Consider the following 23,536-nt stretch of genomic DNA (forward strand, 5'->3'; position numbering starts at 1 on the left):
CACACTGGGCTCACAGTACTGAATGTATGGAAGATTATCTGCAATATTCTCTTCTTACACTGGCAGCTCTAATAAACAGCATTTAAATGATGCCTTACAAAGGCTAAGTGCCTTTCTTATTGTGATCATAAAGGGCCAGCAGTTCCCAATGCAAAACAAGGCAATGAACAATTATTTCCAACACAGTAGTCCATCAACAGTCTATACAGACCATTCATCTGTTTGCTCTTTACTCTGGCATTCCTGCGTATGCCATACATGGTGTATGCACAGCAGGTATGTGTTTATGCAGATAGACAGGAATGTCCAGTTACTTACTACTTAGTTTTAGTTATTATTCTATTTACTACCCACAGCATTATTAGCTATTCTGCATGGGTAACTGCATTCAAATAAGCACAATGAAACAAGCAAGCACAGATTCTGACCTTCTGTCCCATCCAGCCTGTTTGTTTTGTGATCAGAAAAATCAAATGCCCTTGGCTACCTGATGCACCCAGAAAAATAAAATTAATGTATCATTTTACCCTAACACCAAAACATGGCTCTCACGAAAGAAAGTTCCCAAAGAGGCAAACTTACAGATTGAAATAGACATGCTAATAATTTTCTATGACAAGAAATAAAATATTACATGTTAGTAATATTATATTTTACTAATTACAGGTTAGTAACTGCTGGGCATTTTGACGTTCTACTTCCACAAATACCTTTCCATAATTAAAGTTCAGACTCCAGAATTCCACATTTTATGCCTTTAATCAGCAGCTTTCATTTTTTCCAGTATAGCATTATATCTGCTAGTCAAACTAATCTCACTAAAAAAGCAATACAAATAAATGAAGGATTTCTAAATATTAACGAAACTCATTTCAAGCACCATAATCAGCTTTTCACACCATGATGTATGTAGCCAGAGACCCAGGTCAACAGTGGCTAGAAATATAACACAAGTGATACAAAAATCAGGCACTGTTCCATAGAGTAATTAAAGGGTCTCTTCTAGGTTGTTTTGGGGCTTTTTTGTCTTCTATAGTTCTAGGTACTGTTGCCATAAAAACCAAAACCTACCAAACAAACAAACAAACCCCCAACAAAACAAAAAACAAACAAACAAACAAACTCCGACTCAGAATGAAGTGTTAAAACCCTACACTTACCAAGTTATCATGATTTGAAAGTCTGGGGAAAAGTAAAACAGAATTAAATAAATTGAAATGTTTTCCTTAGACAATTCTGAAATACTGGGTTTTTTTAAACTCCTTTATTTTTCAATATTGCCGTAAATTCAATTTCTAATAAAGAGTAATTCTGAACCAAAACACTCCTTCCAAGTTCACAACCTCATTCTTTTCAATAATCTCATAGAAAGAAGTTTTTCAGATTTCAAATTGACATAGCTCTGAATATATGTTTCTAAAAATGAGAAATAAAGGATTTTTCCTAACGAAACACTGAGGATTAAAAAACTGAGACAGCTGTTTTTTAATCAGAAGAAGAAGAACGGTTAAAAAACCAGAAACCTGAGAATGGTTTCAAGCCAATTTTCAAATTGCAGTCATTCCAGTTTTCTACCCAATTTCTGGGAAAATAGTGCTTCATTTTTGATGACACAGATTCTAACCACAAGACACAACAGCATAGAAAAGCAAAACCCTTCTCTGAAGTCAATGCTCTGCCTCCTCACGACCATGGCTGTATAATGTGCTTTTTAATGCAGATTAAAAAAACACAAGTAGCGGGTTTTGCACATCTTTATTCCTTGTGACGTGCTCAGGGCACCTGTCTCTTTTAGGAGGTAATTATGCATGTTTCTAAATAAGACTGCAGACTCTCCCTAGCAAAAATGTTAGTTTTCTTTTACTCTGAAATAACCTAGAAAGTAATGAAGATTCAGAACATAATGATAAGGATAAAAAAATAAAATAAGAGAAGGAGTACAAACCTCTGATTGTACATGCCCCGGAAATTATAATTTGCTCTGTAATTGGGAATTGGCTTTGGGTCTAATGGCCTGTAGATGGCAGGCTCTCCTCTTTTCATCGCCAGACCATTCAGCTCCACAGTTGGTGTTATACTGCCTGTGAAAAACAAATAACATAAGTGAGGTGCTTAAACCAGAAATACTGAAAAACACACAAGCATGACTGAAAAGAGAGGGCTACATTATATTTTTTATATTCTTAAATTAAAAAGATACAACTAAAAAGACATTTCCATTTTTTTTAAAGATTGGAATATAGATGCCAACTTAATCACAAGCAATGAAAAAGGACATTTAAAAATCTATCTCAGAGCATTCTCTATGTAGTTGCAGTGGATTAATCTTCAAAAATGAGTGAGAAAGTCAGTGTTAAGCTGGCTATTCATCTTTCCAAAGTACTTATAATACATAATGACACTTTCTGAAAGAATTATAAAGATAATAATGTGTCTTTCTGCTGAATACCATTAAATAAAACCGTGAATAGAGCAGAGAGTAATTGAAACATGCATGAAGTAATGAGCATTACCGCAGTCATTCAGGAATCTCACAAGTTGGAAAAAATATTTTATTTGCAAGACTTGAAAACTTGAGACTATGTCTTGGAACAAATGGTCTCATAGAAATGATCCAACAGACTGAACAGAGAGCTCCTGGAAATCAGTGCAACTACAGCCATCTACTGGTGACAGACTGCAAAAATAGAAGGCAGCCAGTACTCATCCACTCGCACGGTTTCAAAAATGCCAAATAAGCTACATCCAATTTCTCTCTTCTTTTTAGATAAAAAGTTCAGCTACAGTAATCCCCACTTGTACTGTTGCAAGAAAATCCTAAATGAGCCAAATGTGCGTTCCAATAAAAAGGAGATAATATATTCTGAAAATATTTTCATGAGAGATTCAAATAAATTTACCCTTAAAACAGCTATGATTAATTTTCCAGTCTGCTATTGAGGCTTTGTATGCCAAATGAGGACAATGTTTATGCAACACTGAACTTAAAAACTTATATCAACAACAATTCTTACATTTTCCAGAGCAAGACATTAGTCTGAATTCAACTTTTTCATAAAAATACAAAATGTTATTTTGATGAAAAGGTAACTGTGCATATACAATACACCTTTATTGGAGCAAAATTATAGTGTTAAGTGATACAATTTTTAATGAATACAATTAAACCTTATTTCTCTTGTTATCAGATTTTCCCTCTAAGAATATGCTCAAAGCCAAAAAACTCTAGAAAGTCAGTAACATTCTGCCATGTCAAGAATCAAACTCAGAATCCCTTTTCACAGAAGTCTGAGCCTCCTGCTTTGTAAGCAGCCGAAGTCATAGTGATTGTGAAGGAAACAGGGCAAAACCAGTGTCCTGGGTGTGGAGAAGCAACGTACTGATCCCCAGAGGAGCAAGAGAACACTACCAACACCACTCTCAAACAATCCTTCACGGCTAATGCTCATGATAATACTCACAAGTTCTAAAGGAAATTTACTCCTGCGTTTCTCTTTCCAACAAAGAGAAGATTAGCTGCAAAATTACTCCATTTTAAGAAACTGGCTGAAAAATATATTTTTAAAGGAGAGGGAGGGGCAGGCAGAAATTAAAAGGGAAAATGGGAAAGAGGCAGGGCAGAAAGGATTATTAAAAAATAAAAAAGATTCTCACTGCTTGATTTCCTTTACATTAACCTGAAACGAGGTTATGACTTTTTTTTTCTTTATTTCATTGATCAAGACAGAACAGATCACTGAGCACATGCATGAGATATGCACCTTAGAAGGTTTTGCATGCACTGAAAGCACCTTGTGGGTAACAACTCAAAATGAAGGATGCCAGACACCAGTATACATTCTTTCTGTTATTCAAGCAAGTTTCTAAAGCCACCTGAAAGCTTTTTGAAAGCACAGGTTGCTCTGAAGGAAAACTTAGCATGCAGGAAATTACCTGTCAAAGTTCTCATGCCAAATCCCAGCCTTTTATTTACACCAGAGATGCAATTTCACAGGATTGGACCGGATAAAATTTCCAATTTAATTGGAAAACTAGTTAAAATAACTCTCTGGGACATGTGTTTTAGTCAATTCAGTCTGGTTTTCTCCCGTCTGCTTACTGTTGATCACAAATAATCACTTTGTACACATTTGAGCATTATCTAAACAATATATTCCCTTATAGTTCAACCATTTTAGATATGTGCATTAAAAATTTTTCTGTGAAAGCTCACTAGAGGTTCTGCATTATCTTATCATACTACAGCTATGTTAAGTTTCATCCTAAAACTTTAAGTATCTTGTTAAAATAACTTACTTAGTGCTATAACATCCCAACAGTTTAACAAGATCTAACACACAGAGGAAAATGTCATACCTGGATTATTGTTTACATTGTTTTTGGGTGGTCTAGGCGTTGGTTTGGGAAGGGTAGTTTCATTCAATGCTTTGCTAGCAGCAGCATGTTGGGCCTTTTTAATACTGCTTCCTTCAGCTTCCCATGTCTGTTCTCCAAGAGTCAGCTGCACTGTGAACATCTTCAAAGACAAAGAACAGGTAAACACTGGCACGATTATCACTGTGGATAAGAACAATCTGTAAAGAAGCTTCCAGGGCTGAAGAGAATCCATGCTCTCTTTTCATTGTATTCAAGTCCCAGATAATGCATCTGATTCTTCCAGAGATCAGTGAGACCTTATCAGTGGGCAACATTGGGACTTTCAAATGACAAAGTAAAATTGTGTAATGTGAATGTCAATTATCAAAGAACAGAATAATATTTAAACCAAGTAATAATAACTTCAAACTGATCCTCTGCTCTTGGAACACTATTTACAGGTCAGCTACAAACAAATTTCTTCATACATTTGAATGTGCTTAGTCACTCTACTTGCAGAAAACAAGTACTTAACATGCTACTGGGAAAAAAAAAAAGTAATTTTGTAATAATTGTGAATGAATATAAATGATTACACACTTCTCAAGGCAACAGAGATTTTGGGCCAGATAGTTTTACACAGTGAATTAATTTCTCACGCACCCAAATTTCCAAAAATAATGCCATTTGTTAGGGCAGACTCACAATTCAACTGTGTTTTAAAAGATACAGTAAGAAAGAAAATAAATACTATCTTTTTAAATGAAACTGCAGGTCTGATTTTAAAATCTATAGTGAGGACAGGAACTGTAAACATTCAGTGTTCAGAAATGGACTAACTGATCAAAACCATATATTTCAAAATCTGCACTAGAGGGCTATTTCAGGTAGTATCAATGCTGTGCAAATTGTACAGATAAAACTCAATGCATATTTAAGATATTAGATAGAGTTTATCTTCTGTATGATACATAAATGTTCTGTTTAAATTTTAGCATCTGAGAACAAGAGTAGAAAAGCTAGGAACTCAATTCATTTGCCATATAAATTTCCTAGATAAAACGCAGGATTTAATAGTCAGATACACACAGTAAACTAAGATTCACCCACCTCGGAAAACAGACTTATTTGAGGTCACAGAAAAAAAATCTATATATTAATATGAGCAGTATATAAAGTAAAGCTTTCATTATGACAACTTTATACTTATTTAAATTATTTAAACCTGCTAGATCCAGGACCAAATTTTTTGAGATGAATATGGTGGGTAGCCTTTAAATCTGCCTTTACATATACATTCATTTAGCATGTACTTGCAAACAAGCATTTGAACAAAAGTATCTATGTGCCTCCCAACTTAGGCCTAAGCACATGCACACAGTGCATTCAAACTGAATTCTATAAATACATACTTGTGTCTTAATTACAGCCTTGAGTTTTGGCCTACTGTAATTTTCAGAAGCACAATGCAAGTCCCTGTATCACAGCTCCTATTGCCATGTTGTTTTTTCCACAGCAGTCACAACAATTTCCTTGTTGAAGAGAGAGAAATAGTCTCTTAATTTTACACTCTGCAAACCCTACCCCCATTTGAAAGCTAAGCTAGATATTAGAGCTAAATACCCATAATTATATAAAGTACCCAAACATACATCCTTATTACTAAAAGAGTTGAAATTTGATATGTGGATCTGGAGCTTATATATTTTATATTTTACAAGAAAGTATCATTGTAGTATTTTTATAGGAGGAGAAAAACTAATTTAAATGAAAATACTATTAATAATGGCTACTTATCTGCCTATAACTCTTAGTGCTTAGAGCAATAAATAGGAATTCAGGATGATAAAGGGCTTGCTCAGTAAACTTCCACCAGTCAGAGCTCCTTTTCACTTAACATATCAGCCAAAAAAACACCTGCTAAAACCCACACATAGTAGTAGGTTTACTCCTTTATTAAAGGAATAAACCTGCCTATAATCCAAACTCTGGAGCAGCCAATGGAACATTCAGGTCCTGGAATACCAGAGCTAACAGTTCAGCTATTGACTGAGAGACATTTCTCACCTGAGGAGATTTCTATTCCTTACACCCAACATAATTTACCTGATGTCCAGAGAGCAGAAATGCAAAGGCCACCACGCTTGAGCTTGTTTTCACTCTGCTGGGTTTGTAAGGCCAGTCTTTCTAAGCTCTGACAACTCTTTACTCCTCACTTCTTCTGTGTAAAACTTTCTCTCCTCCTTCCCAGCTTCTGAAGTGCTACATCCCTTACCCCTTTACCTCTTCTCTGTACCACCATCCACTTTCTTTTGCCACTGTTCTTTTTAAATTTGTGTCCTGAAATGACACTGACACAGAAGGACAGAAGACATGATCAATCTGACTAACATACTTGAAAATGTCATTTATGCTAACAAAGACTTCTTGATTTCTCTTATGATGAAGAATCCACCTGAAAGGCAGACTCCTGGAAACCCTAACTGTGCTGTCAGGAAGAGCCACCTTCTCTCCCAACAGCACTGTTTCACCCCAATTGCCAAAACTTATTTTCCAGAGACAACTAGAAAAAAGGGTACAAAAATTTACTAGCATTTGTGGTCATGACACAGACAGCTATCTTGTAGAGCATGTCTGAAAATTGTGAAAACCACCAGTGGTCAGGAACAGACTATTGTAGGAGCAAAGCAATGTGAGAAGCCCCTTAAATGGCAAAGAGCAACAGCAGCATTACATCCTTCGGGTCATGCTTCCCAGGACAAACTCTGGTCTGTTCCACATATTCTGTCAGGTATATCATCATATTACTAGCAAGACATTATACTGAACTGCTAATAGAGCCATAATAATAAAGTTTATATTTTTCTTTGTTTTTCATAGGTCAAAGCCTGCATAATTGTATTAATATCACCGTTATTCTTCATCAATTTCTATTTTGTTTATCTCACTGCACACATTAAAGTTAACATCCTTCTGAATCTATAAAGCAAATAAGTGTATTTTTTTTACCACTATGAGTGCAACTAAAATAATGTGGCAAATTGAAAGAACAAAAAATTAGGAAATTCATTGAAAATCTGGCTTTCAAAAGTGCAGGTAATGCAGACGTAAGTCACTTCAATTATATTAGTTCCTTTAAAAGTATTAACAAATATATCATAGAATCATTAAAGTTGGAAAAGGCCTCTGAGAACATCAAGTCCAAACTTTGACCAAACACCACCACACCACACAAACTATAGCACTAAGTGCCATGCCCAGCCATTTCTTGAAAACTGCCAGGGATGGCTATTCCACCACTTCCCTGGGCAGTCCATTCCACCCTCTCAATCAAAAATTTTTTCATTATGTACACTATGAACCTCCCCTGGCACAGCTTGAGGTTACATCCTCTTGTCCTGTTGCTAGTTTCTTGGGAGAAGCCCCCTCTCCTCCATATGTGAACTATTTTTTATCCTATTAAAATTTTAAGTATCATATGAATGTAATATAACTCAAATCTCTTTACTACAGAAAAATGTAAACAGCCAAAACTACACCACAAACAAAGCAATTATCTTTTCACAGAAATGAAAAAAAAAAAACAAAATTAACACAATAGTGAAAAGTTACAGAAAGCCCAACAAATTTACCAAGCTGCAACGTAAAACCAACCCCCCAGTGTACCCTGTGGTATTAAAAGCCTCCAGGAAGAGGAAGAGCACTTCAGTTTCCATTCGTGATGAGGGATGCTAAAAGCAGCCCCACATCTGCTGATATCATTTCCACCACCATAACCCATTCAGCAATGCCAGCCAGACCAGAAGGCTGGTGATTTGTATCAGCTCTGCACTAGCTGGCAACACAATGTGCAACTCAGAAACAAGGGGCAAGGGCAGAGACAGCCCACGAGGAGCTGCAACTGTTACTAATCTACATCCTGACCCCACTGCCTCATGTGATTTTGCCACTCCAGAAATACTACGTACAAAGCAACTACTATTTATGCCAGTGTCTCGCTCAGACTTTTCCAAGATTTTTTCCTCCCCCAGTTTGCTCCTAACTAGGGAAGAAATTCAAAATTATATCCGAAAATTACCATGAGGATATTCCTCTGTATTCCTCATCACCTGAAAGCATCCTAATTTCTACTTATTCAATTAAGTTGGTCATCCAAACTGATATATGAACTGGCCAGAATTAGCTGTCAGTTCACTAGAAACTTCTATGCTATAATCATATTAGCAGTCTTAGCATCACCCTCCACTGTAAAGTTGCACAGTAATAACGTTTGTGCCCCAGAAAGCAAGATCCAATATAGAGTATCAACTTCACGGACACAGAATTACATCAAGAAGCACTTTAAAAAATGTCACAAATTCGTCATCATCTGCATTACCATGAAAAAAATGCAGAGGCAGTTATCAGAGGCATGTTGACTGTGGAGAAAGATTCATGCAGCCTAAAAAGCAAGTGCTCCAGATAGATTAAGGAAGGGTGGTAATACCCTGAAAAGACCTTCACAAGGTCTATATAAAGATCAGCACATATAAACTCAAATATGAGAGACAAAGTACGGTACAAAATGATCTACAGGGCTTCAACAGAAATACAGGCATACTTTCTGAAAGTGTGGGGGGAAAAATAGCAAAATAAAGAACAGCAAGAAAGCCCTTACACTAGAAATGTAGCTGGGTCTGACAAGCACACTTGTCCAAACCATGACATTATCTGTTCAGCATGTAAGGTATGGCTCATCACCTGGAACTGTGACCTTACCTTGGCATGAGCAGGCCCTCTTTCATTCAGAAGCTTATACTGGGGTTGAATTCTATTGAAACGGGCTAACTCATTTACCAGACACATTGGAGTTTTCTCTTTGGGGTTTGCCATGTTATCTTGGAGAGGAGCTGTAAATAAAGAGTCTGTAAAGTTTTTGTGGAGAAATGTATTCTTCACAACTTCACAAATCTTTGCAAAAGCAGCATGCTTAAAAAAGAAAATACTTAGGCTAAAACACAATTTTTGCTTATATGCTAAATACAAAGTTTAAATACCACTTATATATTAATCATATGAGAATATGTACTTTACAATTTTTGTACTTTACAACAAACAGCTTTGTTTACATGCAGTTAAGAAAGCCCCAAAACGATTTCTTTCCAAAATGTCTTTATGAAAAATAACAGTGCAGGGGTGCATATGCATATTCTATATTTTTTCTGTGTCACCAAAGTTTACTGTCAGGAGTATACTGGTTCCTGGAATTGACTATTCTTTCAGAGTGGTTTCTCCACACTTTGAAGCAGAAGTCAATAGTATAAGAGTTACAAGACAAATACAGCAGATGAAACCCCGTGGTCCCCACTTGTTTCTGCTGGCTTCCTCCCAGTGTTTTAGACTTTTCTCACAATAATGAAGTCACCCTCAGAGCACTCCCAAAGAACACCTCCCCTTTTAAGGATTTTGTTCTGCTTTTTTTAGACTATTTCACTTTCTGTGGGTTTTTTTCAATTTATTTATATTTATCCCTAACACACACAAACACTGTCATTTCTTGCTTAAATTGTTAGGGCAACGCTTCTGCATTTTATACCCAGTTCAGCATAGGAACTACACCATTTATTAGGCTACAAAGGAAACACCAAATACTGCCAAGCAGCCAGAAGACATTCTGTTCTAGGGAAGAGAAATAAACTTGGAGACTTTCCTGCCCCACTAAAACTTCTCTGTAAAAGATACACTCAGAATTTGACAAAACAGACATGTTCTTTTCTGAGCTCTTATATCATTGATCAAAACTTCACTGCAAATCTGAGCTCAGTTAAAGAAATTAAAATTAGTAAACAGTTTATTTAGCTAAAACACTTTTCTACATGTGTTTTCTCCTTTATTTTAATCCTCTTTAAGATGCAATTATTATCTTTTTAAATTAACAAGTCATCAAAAAGATTAATTTGAACACCAAAGAAAATATACCTGAACCAACTTACCTGGTGAGTTGTTTGAAGGTGCAGGATCCACGAGGCTGGCAGTAGGACTGCTACAGCTGGCAGCCGATTCCGAAATGGATCCATTCATTGAGGATGGCAGACTCAGTGTATTTGTAGCTGTAACTGGCAGGGGTAGCACCATAGGGGCCATGGTGGGTCCAGACAGGTTTGCTGTAGTCTGCATCTTAACTTGTGCCATTGCCTGTCACTGCAATAAACACATTATTATCAGCAGGGCACTCTGCATTTTGAATGTCAAATGACTACAGTGGTATTAGCAACATTCCTTTTTTTGCTCCTGGATCTGGGTCACAAAACTGTCCACAAAAGTCATGCCTCTGCAAACATTACTTCCAAATGGATGCACAAAGTAACAGAGCTCAGAGCCAAAGAACATCACTGGAGAAGAACCCGCACACCCTGGCTCCAGGTTCTGTTTTTCAATGTTGGGGTCACCCTGCCTGAAATACAGCAGGAAGAATGACTATTCTAGAATAAAATTCCACACAATGATTCTGTAGATGAGATAAGCACCTGCCAATACCTTCAAGAGAGGATGTCTTTGCAACAAACTGCCATAGCAATCTTTTGCCATTGTTTCTCCAGTAAAGTGCACATAAAGTACCAAATAAGGCCACAAGAGAAAATTCCTAATTTTTTTTTCACCTGCTACCAAACTAGAAAAGAGGGGGGAAAAAAGGGGAAGAAAATACAAACAAACAAAAAAAAATCCCACCAGAGTTGCAAGTTCTTAAAAAAACCACTGCTTATTCAGTCAACAGGTGGAGTACTTCAATCCTCGTATAAATTACTTGCACAGGTACCAAGTTTTCCTAAACTAGCATTTAATGCAATGGATAAAACACTTACCTGGAATATGCCAGGTACTAATTATTTCTTTTCATCTGTCCAAATTAGTTTTTTTATTGCCAATACCTGTTCTCAAGCTAGGTTACACGCATAAACAAACGAGGGTCAGGGCACCACTCCTTCGTATTACTCACTGTATGTTCCTTGGCAAAATTTGGGCTACTGGCTGAAAACTCCAGCTGCAAAAACCACACAGCAGCAGTTCAGAGGCCTGCAGGCATCTCAGGTAATCCTCTCAAGTAAGAGAGAAACCAGTCATAGTCAGTCATCTGGGAAAGAGGTTTGGGCTTCTCTTTTCCCATAAGGAGCAGGATGACATGTTTTACTCAGTAGCATGGACACAGACTGTATTATTTAGGGTTCATACACATGAAATGATCTGTACAGAGCAGATAGAGAGACACAACCTGCAACAGCCAACAAGGACCTGGGGAACTGGGACTTCTCCCAGCAGCAGGACTGGTCTCTCTGCTAAGGCCAATGAGGAGCTCAGCCCTCATCCATCACTGGCAGCACTCCTTACCACTACGCTCTTTGCTACTTCTGTCGGAATAATTCTCTCTCCCTATCCAAAAGAAATCCCATCCTACACCTGAAAAACATTCTAATGAAGGGTTTATTGAAATGAGTACAACTACATACAATATTTTGATTACCATCAGTATTTTTGCCCCTTCCCTCCCCCTCCCACCAATCCATTAAAAAATATCCAAGTGTCTTTACTCAGAGGGACAATATTGTTTGATTAAGATCCCAAATCACTCATTGCACCATAGAGTACAAGTACTTTAGCGCAGTTGCACTAGTATAATTAAAATAATAAATCCTATTACTGTGACTCTGTGCTTTGGAGAAGAGCTTCAGACTGGAATGCCATTTTTATTACTGAGGGAAGACAACTGATTTAAATCTCTGGAAAGGTAAAAGTAGAAATAGACAAAAAATTAAGTTGAGATGCAATCGCCTGCCCTTTTCATAAGTATCTTCAGTAAAATACAAATAGTGGCAGATTAAAAATATACATATGCAGTTAGCTGAGATATACTCAAATACTTCATGTGTTTAAAAAATGGACTAAATTCATACTGTAAAAATCCTACTATCACTTCACAGCAAATGTCACACAATACAGCAGTATTGCTAGATATGCCTAACTTAAAGACTGAGAAGGTGTAGAGCTACAGAAGTCTTTGTATACAACATGTCTACTTCTGATTTTAAATACATTAGTACAGACCAGAATTAACTGAAAAAGTTTCTTAGTTGTAAATATCAAAGCCAATAATGGTGGAATCAGACCATGTGTTTTAAACGTATTTAAAATGAAACTAACACAATATGAAATATCATCACAACAATTGAAGTTTAAGAAATTCACAGTATTTACACCATTTTAGCTTACAAACATGAGTATGAGAAAGGCATCCCTCATATGGTACTGCATGAGATACTACTGAACACATGGTCTTGGGCCCTGCCCGTTGTGAATTACCACTTCAGCTTCCACTATTTTAAAAGTTTATTCTTCACAAAAGCAGATCTTACTAATAACCAAATAAAATACTATGTTCTACAGTACTGATGTCTCAAAGGGAGAAACTGTGGGATGAATCCTTTCCTATTAAGAATAAAAGAAGAAAAATCAGTTTAAGAATGGTATCGATGAACTGTAAAAATTAACAAGATAAGGTTTAGGGGAAAAAAAAGACACTAAAAGTGAAGTACATAGAATATTCAATTCTGAAATCAGAATTTATCATAACATATTGGGTGCTGGGGTTTTTTATATATCTAAAGCTGCGGAACTCCTACTAGAAACTGTAACTATTTTGTAAATTAATCTGCATAAGCAAAGACGCCTAGGCAGTAATATAAGCGTAGGGACTAACTCTTACTAACTCTTTAGCAGATGAGACATGGAGATAATAAATTTGTAATCAGTTCTAAAAGTCCACTATCAGAGAGAAACAACAGAGAGAATACAGCTGATATGTTGATGGCACATCATTTTCACACTACCAGGCAGCCAGTCTTCAATGTCATGACAAAAGGCAACAAAAACTACATGTTCCACCTTTTCTTTACATTTTTTACATACATATACCAGTATCATACTATTTTACAAACAGTGAAGCAAAAACATTTTGGGGCCTTCCAGCCATAAGCACACACATAATAAAATACACTCTACATGAAATGTAGGACTTCAAGAGAGATTTCACTAAGCTGGTCAGAGATGAAATGCAGTTATATAATCAAAATATTTTTAAATCTTCTGTGCAGATATTTTTGAAAAATCTGGCATATACAAAAGGTATGGTTCATCTAGAATACTAAGATTACAATTAGAAAAGTCCCCACACCCCATTTCAGGTGGCTAACTCAACTCAAATCTAGGAAATTCCTACATCCAAGTGTCTCCAGAGGAGCTTCCCTTCATGTTCAGCAGTGGTTATGGACACTTGCAAACATGTAAAGAGATGTAAATGTACTAGAATTGCATCTTTTCTTCACTTCCCCTTTTGAGCACTTAGTACAAGGGCAGCTACACAGGTTTCATTAAACAGTTGGTATTAACTTTCTTATTAAAATATGTACAAGCTGTGAATTTTCCTGGCAAACTAAAAATGACTAAACCAAAACAAACTTACATGAAAACAACAAAACAAAACTGCTGACATTTTAAAGTGAAACTATTGCTGTAAAATATTCCATTTGATTATCTCATTTATCAGGAAACACAACATCGTTGTGGGTTGACCACGTCTGTATCCCAGGTGCTCCATCGCTCACCTCCTCAGCTGGACAGGAGAGGGAAAATATAATGAAAAACTCGTGGGTCAAGATAAGGGCATGAAAAGATCACTCACCAGTTACTGTGACATGCAGAACAAACTTGACTTGGGGAGATTAAGTTAATTAATTAGCAACCAAATCAGAGTAGGAAAACAAGAAATTAAAACAAAATCTCAAGAACACCTTCCTCCCCCCTCATCTTTTCTTCTCGGGTTTAACTTCACTCCTGAATTCTCCACCTCTTCCCCAGAAAGTGACCCAGAGGGACGGTGAATGGGGTTATGGTCAGTTCATCACACATGGTCTCTGCCACTCCATCCTGCTAAGGGGAAGACTCCTCATGTTCATCCCCTGCTCCAGCAGGGGGTCCTTGCCACAGGCAACAATCCTCCACAAACTTCAACACAAGTCCTTCACACAAGCTGCAGTTCTTCATGAACTGTTCCAGTGTGGATCCCTTCCGCAGGGCGGCATCCTTCAGGAACACAGTGCTCCAGTATGGGCCTCCCACAGTGTCACAAGTCATGCCAGTAAACCTGCTCCAGTGTGAACCCCTCTCTCCATGGGCCACAGATCCTGTGGGTCTCCTCCACAGGCTGCAGGTGGATCTCTGTTTCACCATGGATCTCCATGGGCTGCAGGAGCACAGCTGCCTCACCATGGGCTGCACCACAGGCTGCAGGGGAGTTTCTGCTCTGGTGCCTGGAGCATCTCCTCCCCCTCCTTCTGCACTGACCTTGGTGTCTGCAGAGCTGTTTCTCTCACATATTCTCACTCCTCTCCTCTACTCTCTCACTGCACTTTCGGTTGTGCAACAACTTTTCCTGCTTCTTAAATCTGTTATCCCAGAGCCACTACCAACAACACTGACGGGCTTGGCCTTGGCTGGCAACAAGTTCATCTCAGAGCCAGCTGGCATTGGCTCCGTCAGACACAAGTAGAACTTCTGGCAACTTCTCATGGAAGCCACCCCTGTAGCCTTGCTGCTACCAAAACTGGCCATGCAAAGCCAGTACAAATATTTAGTTACATTCATAGATGTAGAATATTTTTAACAACTGTGAATACACTTGTTTCATGCTAAAAGCACCACACAGCATAAAGAGTTAGTTAATGCTTTTTCTGATTATTATTACTTTTTCTATTTTTCTGGAATCACTTTATAGGCTTAGATCTTGTGGTATAAAATATGAATTAAATGCTCAGGTGAAATGACAGATAAAGTAGATAAAACACCACAAAAGGCAGAAAACATGGACAATGAGTGTTCAAACCAAACACACTTGCACAATGTGGGAAAAATTGAAAAAGCAGATTGGAAAGACAAGTTGTACAAACAACCAACAGCTAGAGAAATGAATGACCTGAATAGTCAGAACAGAAGACTGGACTTCATCTGTGCAGAAAGTGAAAATGCACATATGCAGTAGAGTCACCACACTTTCACACTGCTTCATCATACAAACCAGAGTTCCAAATCTAATCTGTGCACAGTATTTAATGCATGGCACATACTACATACTTGTGACGGGCTTTACAAATGAACAACTGAGGGCCAGCCACTGCTGAGCAGGAAAAACTACTTGACATACCTTGTACTTTATATAACCAAGAGTTCTGCTTATACCTTCTAAGCAGTGTCTATTTTTCACAACAGTATTACATTAATGATCCCAGATCCTTTTCTGCAGAACTGTTATCCAGCAAATTCTAGCCTGTGCTTTCTTTGTGAATCTGACTGTTCTCCAGATAATGAGACTTTGTTCTTGTCTTCCTTGAATTTTCTTATTTTTAAAAAACCCAACAAAACAAAAAAAAGACAACCATTTAAATTTTTCAAGATCACATAGAATTTTAATTCTAGTTCCAAAATGTTTGCAAGTCTCCTCTAAGCCTGCATAATAGCATCTACAAATTCAATGTGTACTGTTTCATCCACATCATTACTGAAAATATTGAAAGGTACAGGAACAGCAATCCGATAGACTAGAGGCAGTGTCTAAGCAGGCAGCATCTCAAGGGTTTTTTTCAGACCAACTCCCATTTTGGTTAGAAGCTTGTTAATGTGATTCCACTGTGAAAGTCCGAAGTCACAGAACTCTAATAGTTAACAGCTTCCTAATTACGAAGGGTTTGGTTTTACTTTTAGCCTTATAATTCCGTTAAACACTCTGTTTTCCTTCTATTCTCCTGATATTAATTTATTTGTTCAGTTACACAAAAGCATACAAAGCTGCCTAAAGGTAAAACGTATTTCTGGTGTGCCATTTCTCACATTTAGAGCAAATATTTATATATTTGTGGACATTAATATAAAAAATGCTATGGAAGTTCTAAGTCTTATGTAATTTCTTTTTACTGTGTTACATCTAGCAGTTTATTTGGGGTTGACAAAAACCACACAGCTCTGCATTACCTTCAGAGAAGCTTAATTCAAACTTTTATGTCTTCTAAAACCAAGTAACGAGATGGCCACACAGTAGTAGGTTAGCAAGAGCATGACTTAAAGCAACAATCAGAACATGGTTACCCAGACTTACTTACAAAATTTATCTTATTTATACATTTTAAATAGGACAAATTGAAACACTAGGCATGCAATCAGACAGGGTTTCTCTATTTTTCAAAACATATATATTTTTCTACATTACTGCTGGTCCCCACTGTTGATCCTTTCCATTTGCTACTTCATCAATTTCATTGCTTTTTACCTTATGAGGAGTGGTTTGCCAGCAGCCAAACTGATCTAATGACTTGCTGCCATGGCAAGGGACAATCCCATGTCCTCACTTCCCTACAGCAAAAAGCCAACACTTTCTGTCCATTTACCTCACTGAACCAGTTCACGTGCAGGTAAGGAGAAAGATCAGAGGAGCATCTGTGTCTATACCGGGAGGGCCACACACTCCTGACCCAGAGTGGGTGCAAGGAATTAGCCCTTTCAACTCCTACTAATCAGCTTAGCTTTGCTGCCAAGCCATACACTGAAGTTCATCTCCTTCACACTGTTCCTCACAAAGCCCATGATCTCATCCCTGATGATTACATCTTCAGAAACCTGTGGCCTGGTTTCTTTTTTTTCACTGTGCCTTGCAGAAGAGAATCTTAGTTTCAATGGGTATATGAACATAGCTACCAGCTAATTAACATCTAAGTAATACCTGATAGCAAGTGAAGTTATGCCTTAAAAGCATTTCACTTTCCTGAAGTATAAGATGAGGAGTGGAAATCACTAACTCTTTTATTTTGTTTGTTTTGGTGAGACATTTTACAACCAAAGGAATTGACACACAATGTTAGGGACTAATACTCAAAATTTAAGGAACTGCAAGGCTTACAAAAAAGTTCCCCTACTTGCTCAGTGTTAAACCCAGCTCCTAAAGACTAAAGAAGACTAAATACTACAGTTCCTTACAATTTGTTTCCTCTGCTCTTGGACTGGAGCAGTAAAGGGTTTAAATAAAGCCCCAGGAAGGCAAAGAAGGGCCAAGCAGCTGCAGCGAACAACAGGTCACAATATCAAATCCCATCGTTGCTTACAGATATTTTCACCCATGGAGGACTATCCTTTGCCAACTCTTATATACAGTCAGTAAGCACCTTTCTGAGGAAAGGAAGGAAGGTAATTTTGGAAGAAAAAAATCAAGTAGGAAATAGATTTAAAATCTGCAGTCATATTTTTCAACCACTTCTTCAAACAGCAGTCAGCTTAACCTTCCTTTTGAATTATACATAGAACAAGCACATTAAAACAACATTTAAAAAAAGGACTTTAAACTCAGAAAACTGAGGTAGAAACTGCTTCATCTTGCACACTTCTTTCATCATGAAATCATATTGGTTCCCTAATGTCCAATACAATGTTCCAATTTGCTACAAAAAGCATACAAGTCTCTTAATCCATGACCACATTACCATTATCACAGAATCATATTATGTAGGAATACATATTTCTATCTGTCACTGATTCAATCCGTCTCTAACAACTCACTTTAAAATTGTTTCATGAAATTTTGAAAAGAAAAGTAAAAAAACAAACAGGACAAATGAGGTAGCTAATTATGGAACCAAAGACTAAAGTCAAAGATTTTCTCCATCAACAAAATGGCCAAAGGTGGGGACTTTTGCTACCATTTAATTATGATGTGTTAGCAAGAGGGCTAGAACAGAAGTCTTACCCTGCAATCAAGATTGGATTTATACAACTTGAAAAACATAGAATATGTCACAGAGTAAATACAATAAACAAACATTTAGGATGTAGTAAATTGCTTAAACCACTACAGCAAAAGTCAAGTAACTGATATGAGAAATCGGTGATCTACAAAGCTGTCTCCATGCACAGTACCTCTCACACCAGCACAGTTACCCATATCGGATGGCTCTGCTGTACAGGCAGGTATGAGGAGTCAGATAAGGATTAAAGACATCTATAATTTAGGTTTATAAATATAAGCAAGGTGTCTAAACTGTCACTGGAATCAAAGGAAATACAGCATGGAAGTACGATGGTTTATCAATGTGAATTCGGTTTGCATGGCCAAGCTTTGGTAGTGGAGGGTTATCTGGTTGGCTTCTGTTAGAAGCTGCCAGAAGCTTCCTCCATGCCTGGCAGAGCCAATCCCTGGCAGCTCCAAAGAAGGATGTGCTGCTGGTCAGGGCTAGGGCAACTAGAAACAGTGGTAACACCTCTGACATAACATACTTAAGAAGAAGAAAAAATAGTTATTGTGCAGCTGTAATTGCAGCCAGAGAAGAGTGGGGTGGGAATATGTGAGAGGAACAAGAGTGCAGACACCAAGGTCAGTGCAGAAGGAGGGGGAGGAGGTGCTCCAGGCACAGGAGCTGAGATCCCTCTGCAGCCTGTGGTGCAGTCCATGGTGAAACAGCTGTGTCCCTGCAGCCCATGAAGGTCCATGGGGATACAGAGATCCACCTGCAGCCCATGGAGGAGCCACACACCAGAGCAGCCTGAGAGAAGGCTGTGAGCCTGTGGGAGGTTTGTAGAGAGAAGGCCCTGCTCCCAGGCTGGAGCAGCCTGTCTTTGAAGGACTGCACCCCATGGAAGAGTGACCCATGCTGCAGCAGTCTGGGGAGGACTGCTGCTCATGAGATACACGCACGCTGGAGAAGTTAGTGGAGAACTGTCTCCTGTGGGAGGGACCCCACAGTGCAGCAGGGAAACAACTCCTCTCCCTGGACAGCACGAGAAACCACAAGTGATGAACTGACCAAAACCCCCATTCCCTATCTCCCTGCACTGCTGGGGGAGAAGGTAACCTGGGAAGGAGTGAGGGGTAGGAAGAAGGTGTTTTCAAGGTTTTATTTCACTTCTCATTATCCTGCGCTGATCTTGTTAGTAATGAATTCAGCTAGTACCTCTAATTTGAGCCTGTTTTGCCCGTGATGGTATTTGGTGAGTGATCTTTCCCAGTCCTTATCTCAACTCATGACCCCTTCACTATATTTCCTCTCCCCTGTCCAGCTCTGGAGGGGAGTGAGAGAACAGCTTTAGTGGGTGTCTGGTGTCCAGCCAGGCTCAACCCTGTTGTCTTTTACAGACCCCAATACACAATGCCAGCTGAGACGTCCCGAGATACCACATTTGGATACATGCCTACTCCATCAGCTGCTGCTTCAGGAAGCAGACATCCTCTCTGAAGACCCATGCCACATCTGACACTGCACATAGCAGGCAACTCAGAGAAACCTTGACATGAAGAGGCAATGAAATGGCAATAATGTATGTGTTTAAAGCAATTTATTATACCACTCGTCAGTACAGCCAGCAGACCCAGGGAGTTACTCAAGGTGATCAACAAGTAGGCTTCTAATTTAGGATTAGCTAACCACACAGCTGAGTGGCAGCTAAGGAGCAGACAGGGTAACTTTGTGTCTCAAACTGCACAAGATGCCAAAATACAGGCAACTGAAACCTATCCAAAATCTACTGCCAAACTTGTCTTCAACAAGTAAGTGATCATGGATGTTATTAAAATGAACAGACACAATTACAGAGGTAAATAAATTCCTTTGCAGAGATTCCCCACCTAATATACTTGCCTAAGACATGTCTTTTTTTAAGCAATGATGGAAAATGCAGGGGTTAGGGGACCAACTGCAATTGTGCACATTTGCATGAGCAAGAGTCTAAAAACTTGTAACAAGAGAAACCTAAGAGAAAGTGGAGCATACTGACAGGCAGGAACACAACTCTTCCCTTGCTTCCCTGGCAACAGCAAGGCTGACATGAAAAAGCTGAAAAAAGAGCAACTCAGGCCACAGTGCATCTTATTGAGTACAGCAAAACTAATGACCCCAGACTGTACATGTGGCTAATTTTCGCTTCTAACACAGAAATCAGTCAGGTCCTGCGTATACCAGACAGCCACTTGAAGACTCACGAAGAGACTTCATAGACAGACATAAAACAGAGGTTCTAAGCAGAGAAACTTTATTAATATTCATCTAGAAACGTGATGGAAAAAAGGACTGCTATTCTATATTAAAATGGTAAGGGAGATCAATCAGATTATCAACTTGAAGATTTCAATGCCAGAAGAAAACTAAAAGACAAGGAAAGCCAATCTGTTGCATCAGAAACTGAGACAGTTTGGCCACTCAAAAGATTTCAACCTGTTTATAACCCAAAGCCCAAGGGGGAGAAATCAGTCTGGTTTATATAAACGTTTGCTCCTTACAAAGATAATCTCATGAAAAAGTCTCTCTCAATTTATTGTTCCTGTCCAGAAGACAGAGAAGATGGTACAACAGCCATGGAAATTTCCAACAGCCAATACAAGCTAACCCAGTTCCCACAGTGCCACAAAATGTAAGCCCAAAAAAGCCTCTGAACCATCGAGACAGAATACTGCTTCAGACACAGCCATCAGTTTGACCCAGCCAGGATACACTCAATTACTACAGAGAAGAAAATGCAAAATTCCTTCATGAAACAGCAAGGTGATCATCAGAGCTTTCTTTGTAGGAGGCCTTCCTCATGCAAAACTCATCATGGTTTGATGTAGATCCCAAAAACTAACTTACAGATTGTTCCAATGCCTTACGGATCAGAGGCACGACATACACACTACCCAACACTAGATGATAATATCCTTTTTGTATTTGATAACTGCACCTGAGAGCAAGCACTACCCCAAAGCCTAAGAGCTGCCTGTGCAGCATTTTAACTCTTCAGCTCTCTTTCGTACCATGACTTACAAACTACATATGACTGCTTGAAAACTGGAAACTTGTATCTCCCCCAGACACTGTGCGATACATAGTCGTATCTGTAACACTTTCAAAAAGATTAAGTGGTCATCAGACCATCTTACTCCAGATACAGGTAACTCACATTCACCTTAGGTTAAACAAAAATGAGCTAGTCAGCTTTCCTGAAGAAAAACAGCTGGAAAAAGGGACGCCTAAAACACTAGTTTAACAATCAGTCACCAGCTTAAAAGTGGAGAAGGGGATTAAGTAAGTAAATGGAAAAAACATGGCTCAAACTTGACACACTGACACTACAGACTAGTTTGCATAAAAGCTGCAATTGGTTCCTTATATGTGATATTGGAGTCGAATCAGAGCTCCTTTAGAGTGTCTAGTTTCTGATTTAATTAATATTTTAAAATTTCTCTCATATATATTTCTAAAAGCTGTACTTTTTTTCCAATTTGTGCTGACAAGTAGTAGTTATATTCCTAAGATTTCCAATATGCTTTGACTGATTTTAAATTACGAAATACTCTTACTCTAAGAAAAACATCCCTCCAACCATTATTATTTTCTGAGGCAAGCAAAAATTACTTCTTAACTTCAATCCCTAACTAGAAATCGCATTTTATTAATGGAATTCAGAAATCTTTTCCTTGACTGCCTGTGACAAACTACTTCTCATATCATTTGAAGTAGCAAATTTGGTGAAGTAGCAGAAACATGCCTTTTTCTTTGAAAAGAAGTTACAGCTCCTGCTACCAGCCCTCCTCATACTGTCATCAGCTTCCTGTAATTAACAGCTACAAGATCCTTAGAGAAGGCAGTTTAAGTGGACAAAGCGACAGGTGTTGCACTCTGTTGTTAGGAGGAGATGAAATTCTGGTTTGTGTGCCTTTTTTTTGTTCTCCATGAGTGTATTTAAACAAAACCACTACATTTCACAGCTGAAGTGATTAATATCCACTTCAAGATCTCATACAGCTTCCAAGAAGTCACAGCTCCCAGACACAGTTGGGGTCAAATTGCCATCTTCTGCTCATGAACCATTCCTGGGGCTCTCCCTTCTCTCAACTCTTCCATAGACAGTTTTTGAATTGCTTGGCTGTAAGATAATGTTGACATACAGGTCATAAAGAGACTAGCTCCCTGCTCACTGGGGGACAGGACTGGGCTTCTGCTCACAGGCACAGAGTATCTTGTCAGATCAGGAGTTCTGCAATGAACTGGAAGAGCCTTCTCTCCATGTTAAGTGCAGCTCTCCTCAGTCAATGAATAAAGGTAAAACAATTACTGAGTATTGGATTGGGCCTACCAAGTGCTCTGAAGATAAGTACAAAATCTAAGTTTTCAACTGGAGTAAGTTAAATTTAAAGATCCTATGATGGGGCAAGGCCTAGAAATGTTGCAAAATTTATGACACAGGCCTAACTCAACAACAATGGAAACAGAATCCAAAAATTAAGGAAGTGGACAGATCATAAATAGACTGTGGTGACACAGGGCAACTAACACTGGACTCCAACAAGATGGGAAGAGACATGTCTGGGAGAGTTTAAGAGAAAACCAAAGGAGCTAACAGATCCAGTCACATGCAGCAAGTAGCTATCAAAGACTCCTCAAACATCCTGAGAATGAAAAGAATCATCAACAACCCAGCAAAATTCACAGGACAGTAACAGCCTATTGTTTCCTTGTAGCAAACCCTTGCTTTGGACAGAAATTATCAAGTTGTGCAACGAAACAGTCAAATAAATTACTTATCTTTAGAAGAAACTACAGATTATAGATGATTTTGACAATCCAGGAAGAGAAAGAAAATCCTAGTGGCAAAAAACTTCCTAGTGGCACACTTACAGATCCTCTCAGAGTTAGAAAAGGCAGATAACACTGAAGAAAATTTGCTGGGTACATAATCCTTAGCTGAACACTATAAACCTGCCACACATTCAACTGCAGCACAGAGGCTATGCACAACTGGCAGAATGGCAAAAGGTTATTTCTGGAGTTGAATCAGCAAGGAGGACACTAAAGTAACAACTAACAACTGAAAGGAAGAGTGCTGGTAAAAATTCATTTGATTCAAGCTGAGCACACTGTGAGGGCACAGAACTAGCACAAAAGACAAGGCTTTTTCCTCCAGCCTATGTACTAGTGCTTAGGAGCACTAAGTGGGATACATCATGAAATAGCAAATAAGAGACCTTCATCTATACAGCTGATGATTCAGAGTAACTTGTTTCCCCAGACCAAAGGAAGTTATAAGCATAACTACTAGAGGAAAAAAATGTAAACAAACGGAATTAAAATTTGGAATTCTCTCA

At 38.3% G+C, this 23,536-nt stretch overlaps 1 protein-coding gene across 5 annotated transcripts in view; it reads right to left on the bottom strand.

Moving 5' to 3' along the window:
- STAU2 (staufen double-stranded RNA binding protein 2) overlaps window positions 1-23,536 on the bottom strand; it is a 171,245-nt gene that overhangs the window by 140,594 nt on the left and 7,115 nt on the right. For 4 of the 5 annotated variants that reach the window (XM_085053043.1, XM_085053044.1, XM_085053042.1 and 1 more), the window contains exons 2-5: window positions 10,329-10,536; window positions 9,115-9,245; window positions 4,357-4,516; window positions 1,946-2,081 (exon numbers count right to left, since the gene is read on the bottom strand). In XM_085053043.1, coding sequence (XP_084909169.1) covers window positions 1,946-2,081; window positions 4,357-4,516; window positions 9,115-9,245; window positions 10,329-10,527 — 626 coding nt within the window. In that variant the 5' untranslated portion in view covers window positions 10,528-10,536. Of the gene's footprint in view, window positions 1-1,945; window positions 2,082-4,356; window positions 4,517-5,768; window positions 5,887-9,114; window positions 9,246-10,328; window positions 10,537-23,536 lie in introns of those variants that run through there. The other variant, XM_085053046.1, reaches the window with a different exon arrangement.

The sequence above is a fragment of the Lichenostomus cassidix genome, chromosome 2 (genome assembly GCF_008360975.1).
Source record: "Lichenostomus cassidix isolate B80296 chromosome 2, HeHo_3.0, whole genome shotgun sequence".
Classification (NCBI taxonomy): Eukaryota; Metazoa; Chordata; class Aves; order Passeriformes; family Meliphagidae; genus Lichenostomus; species Lichenostomus cassidix.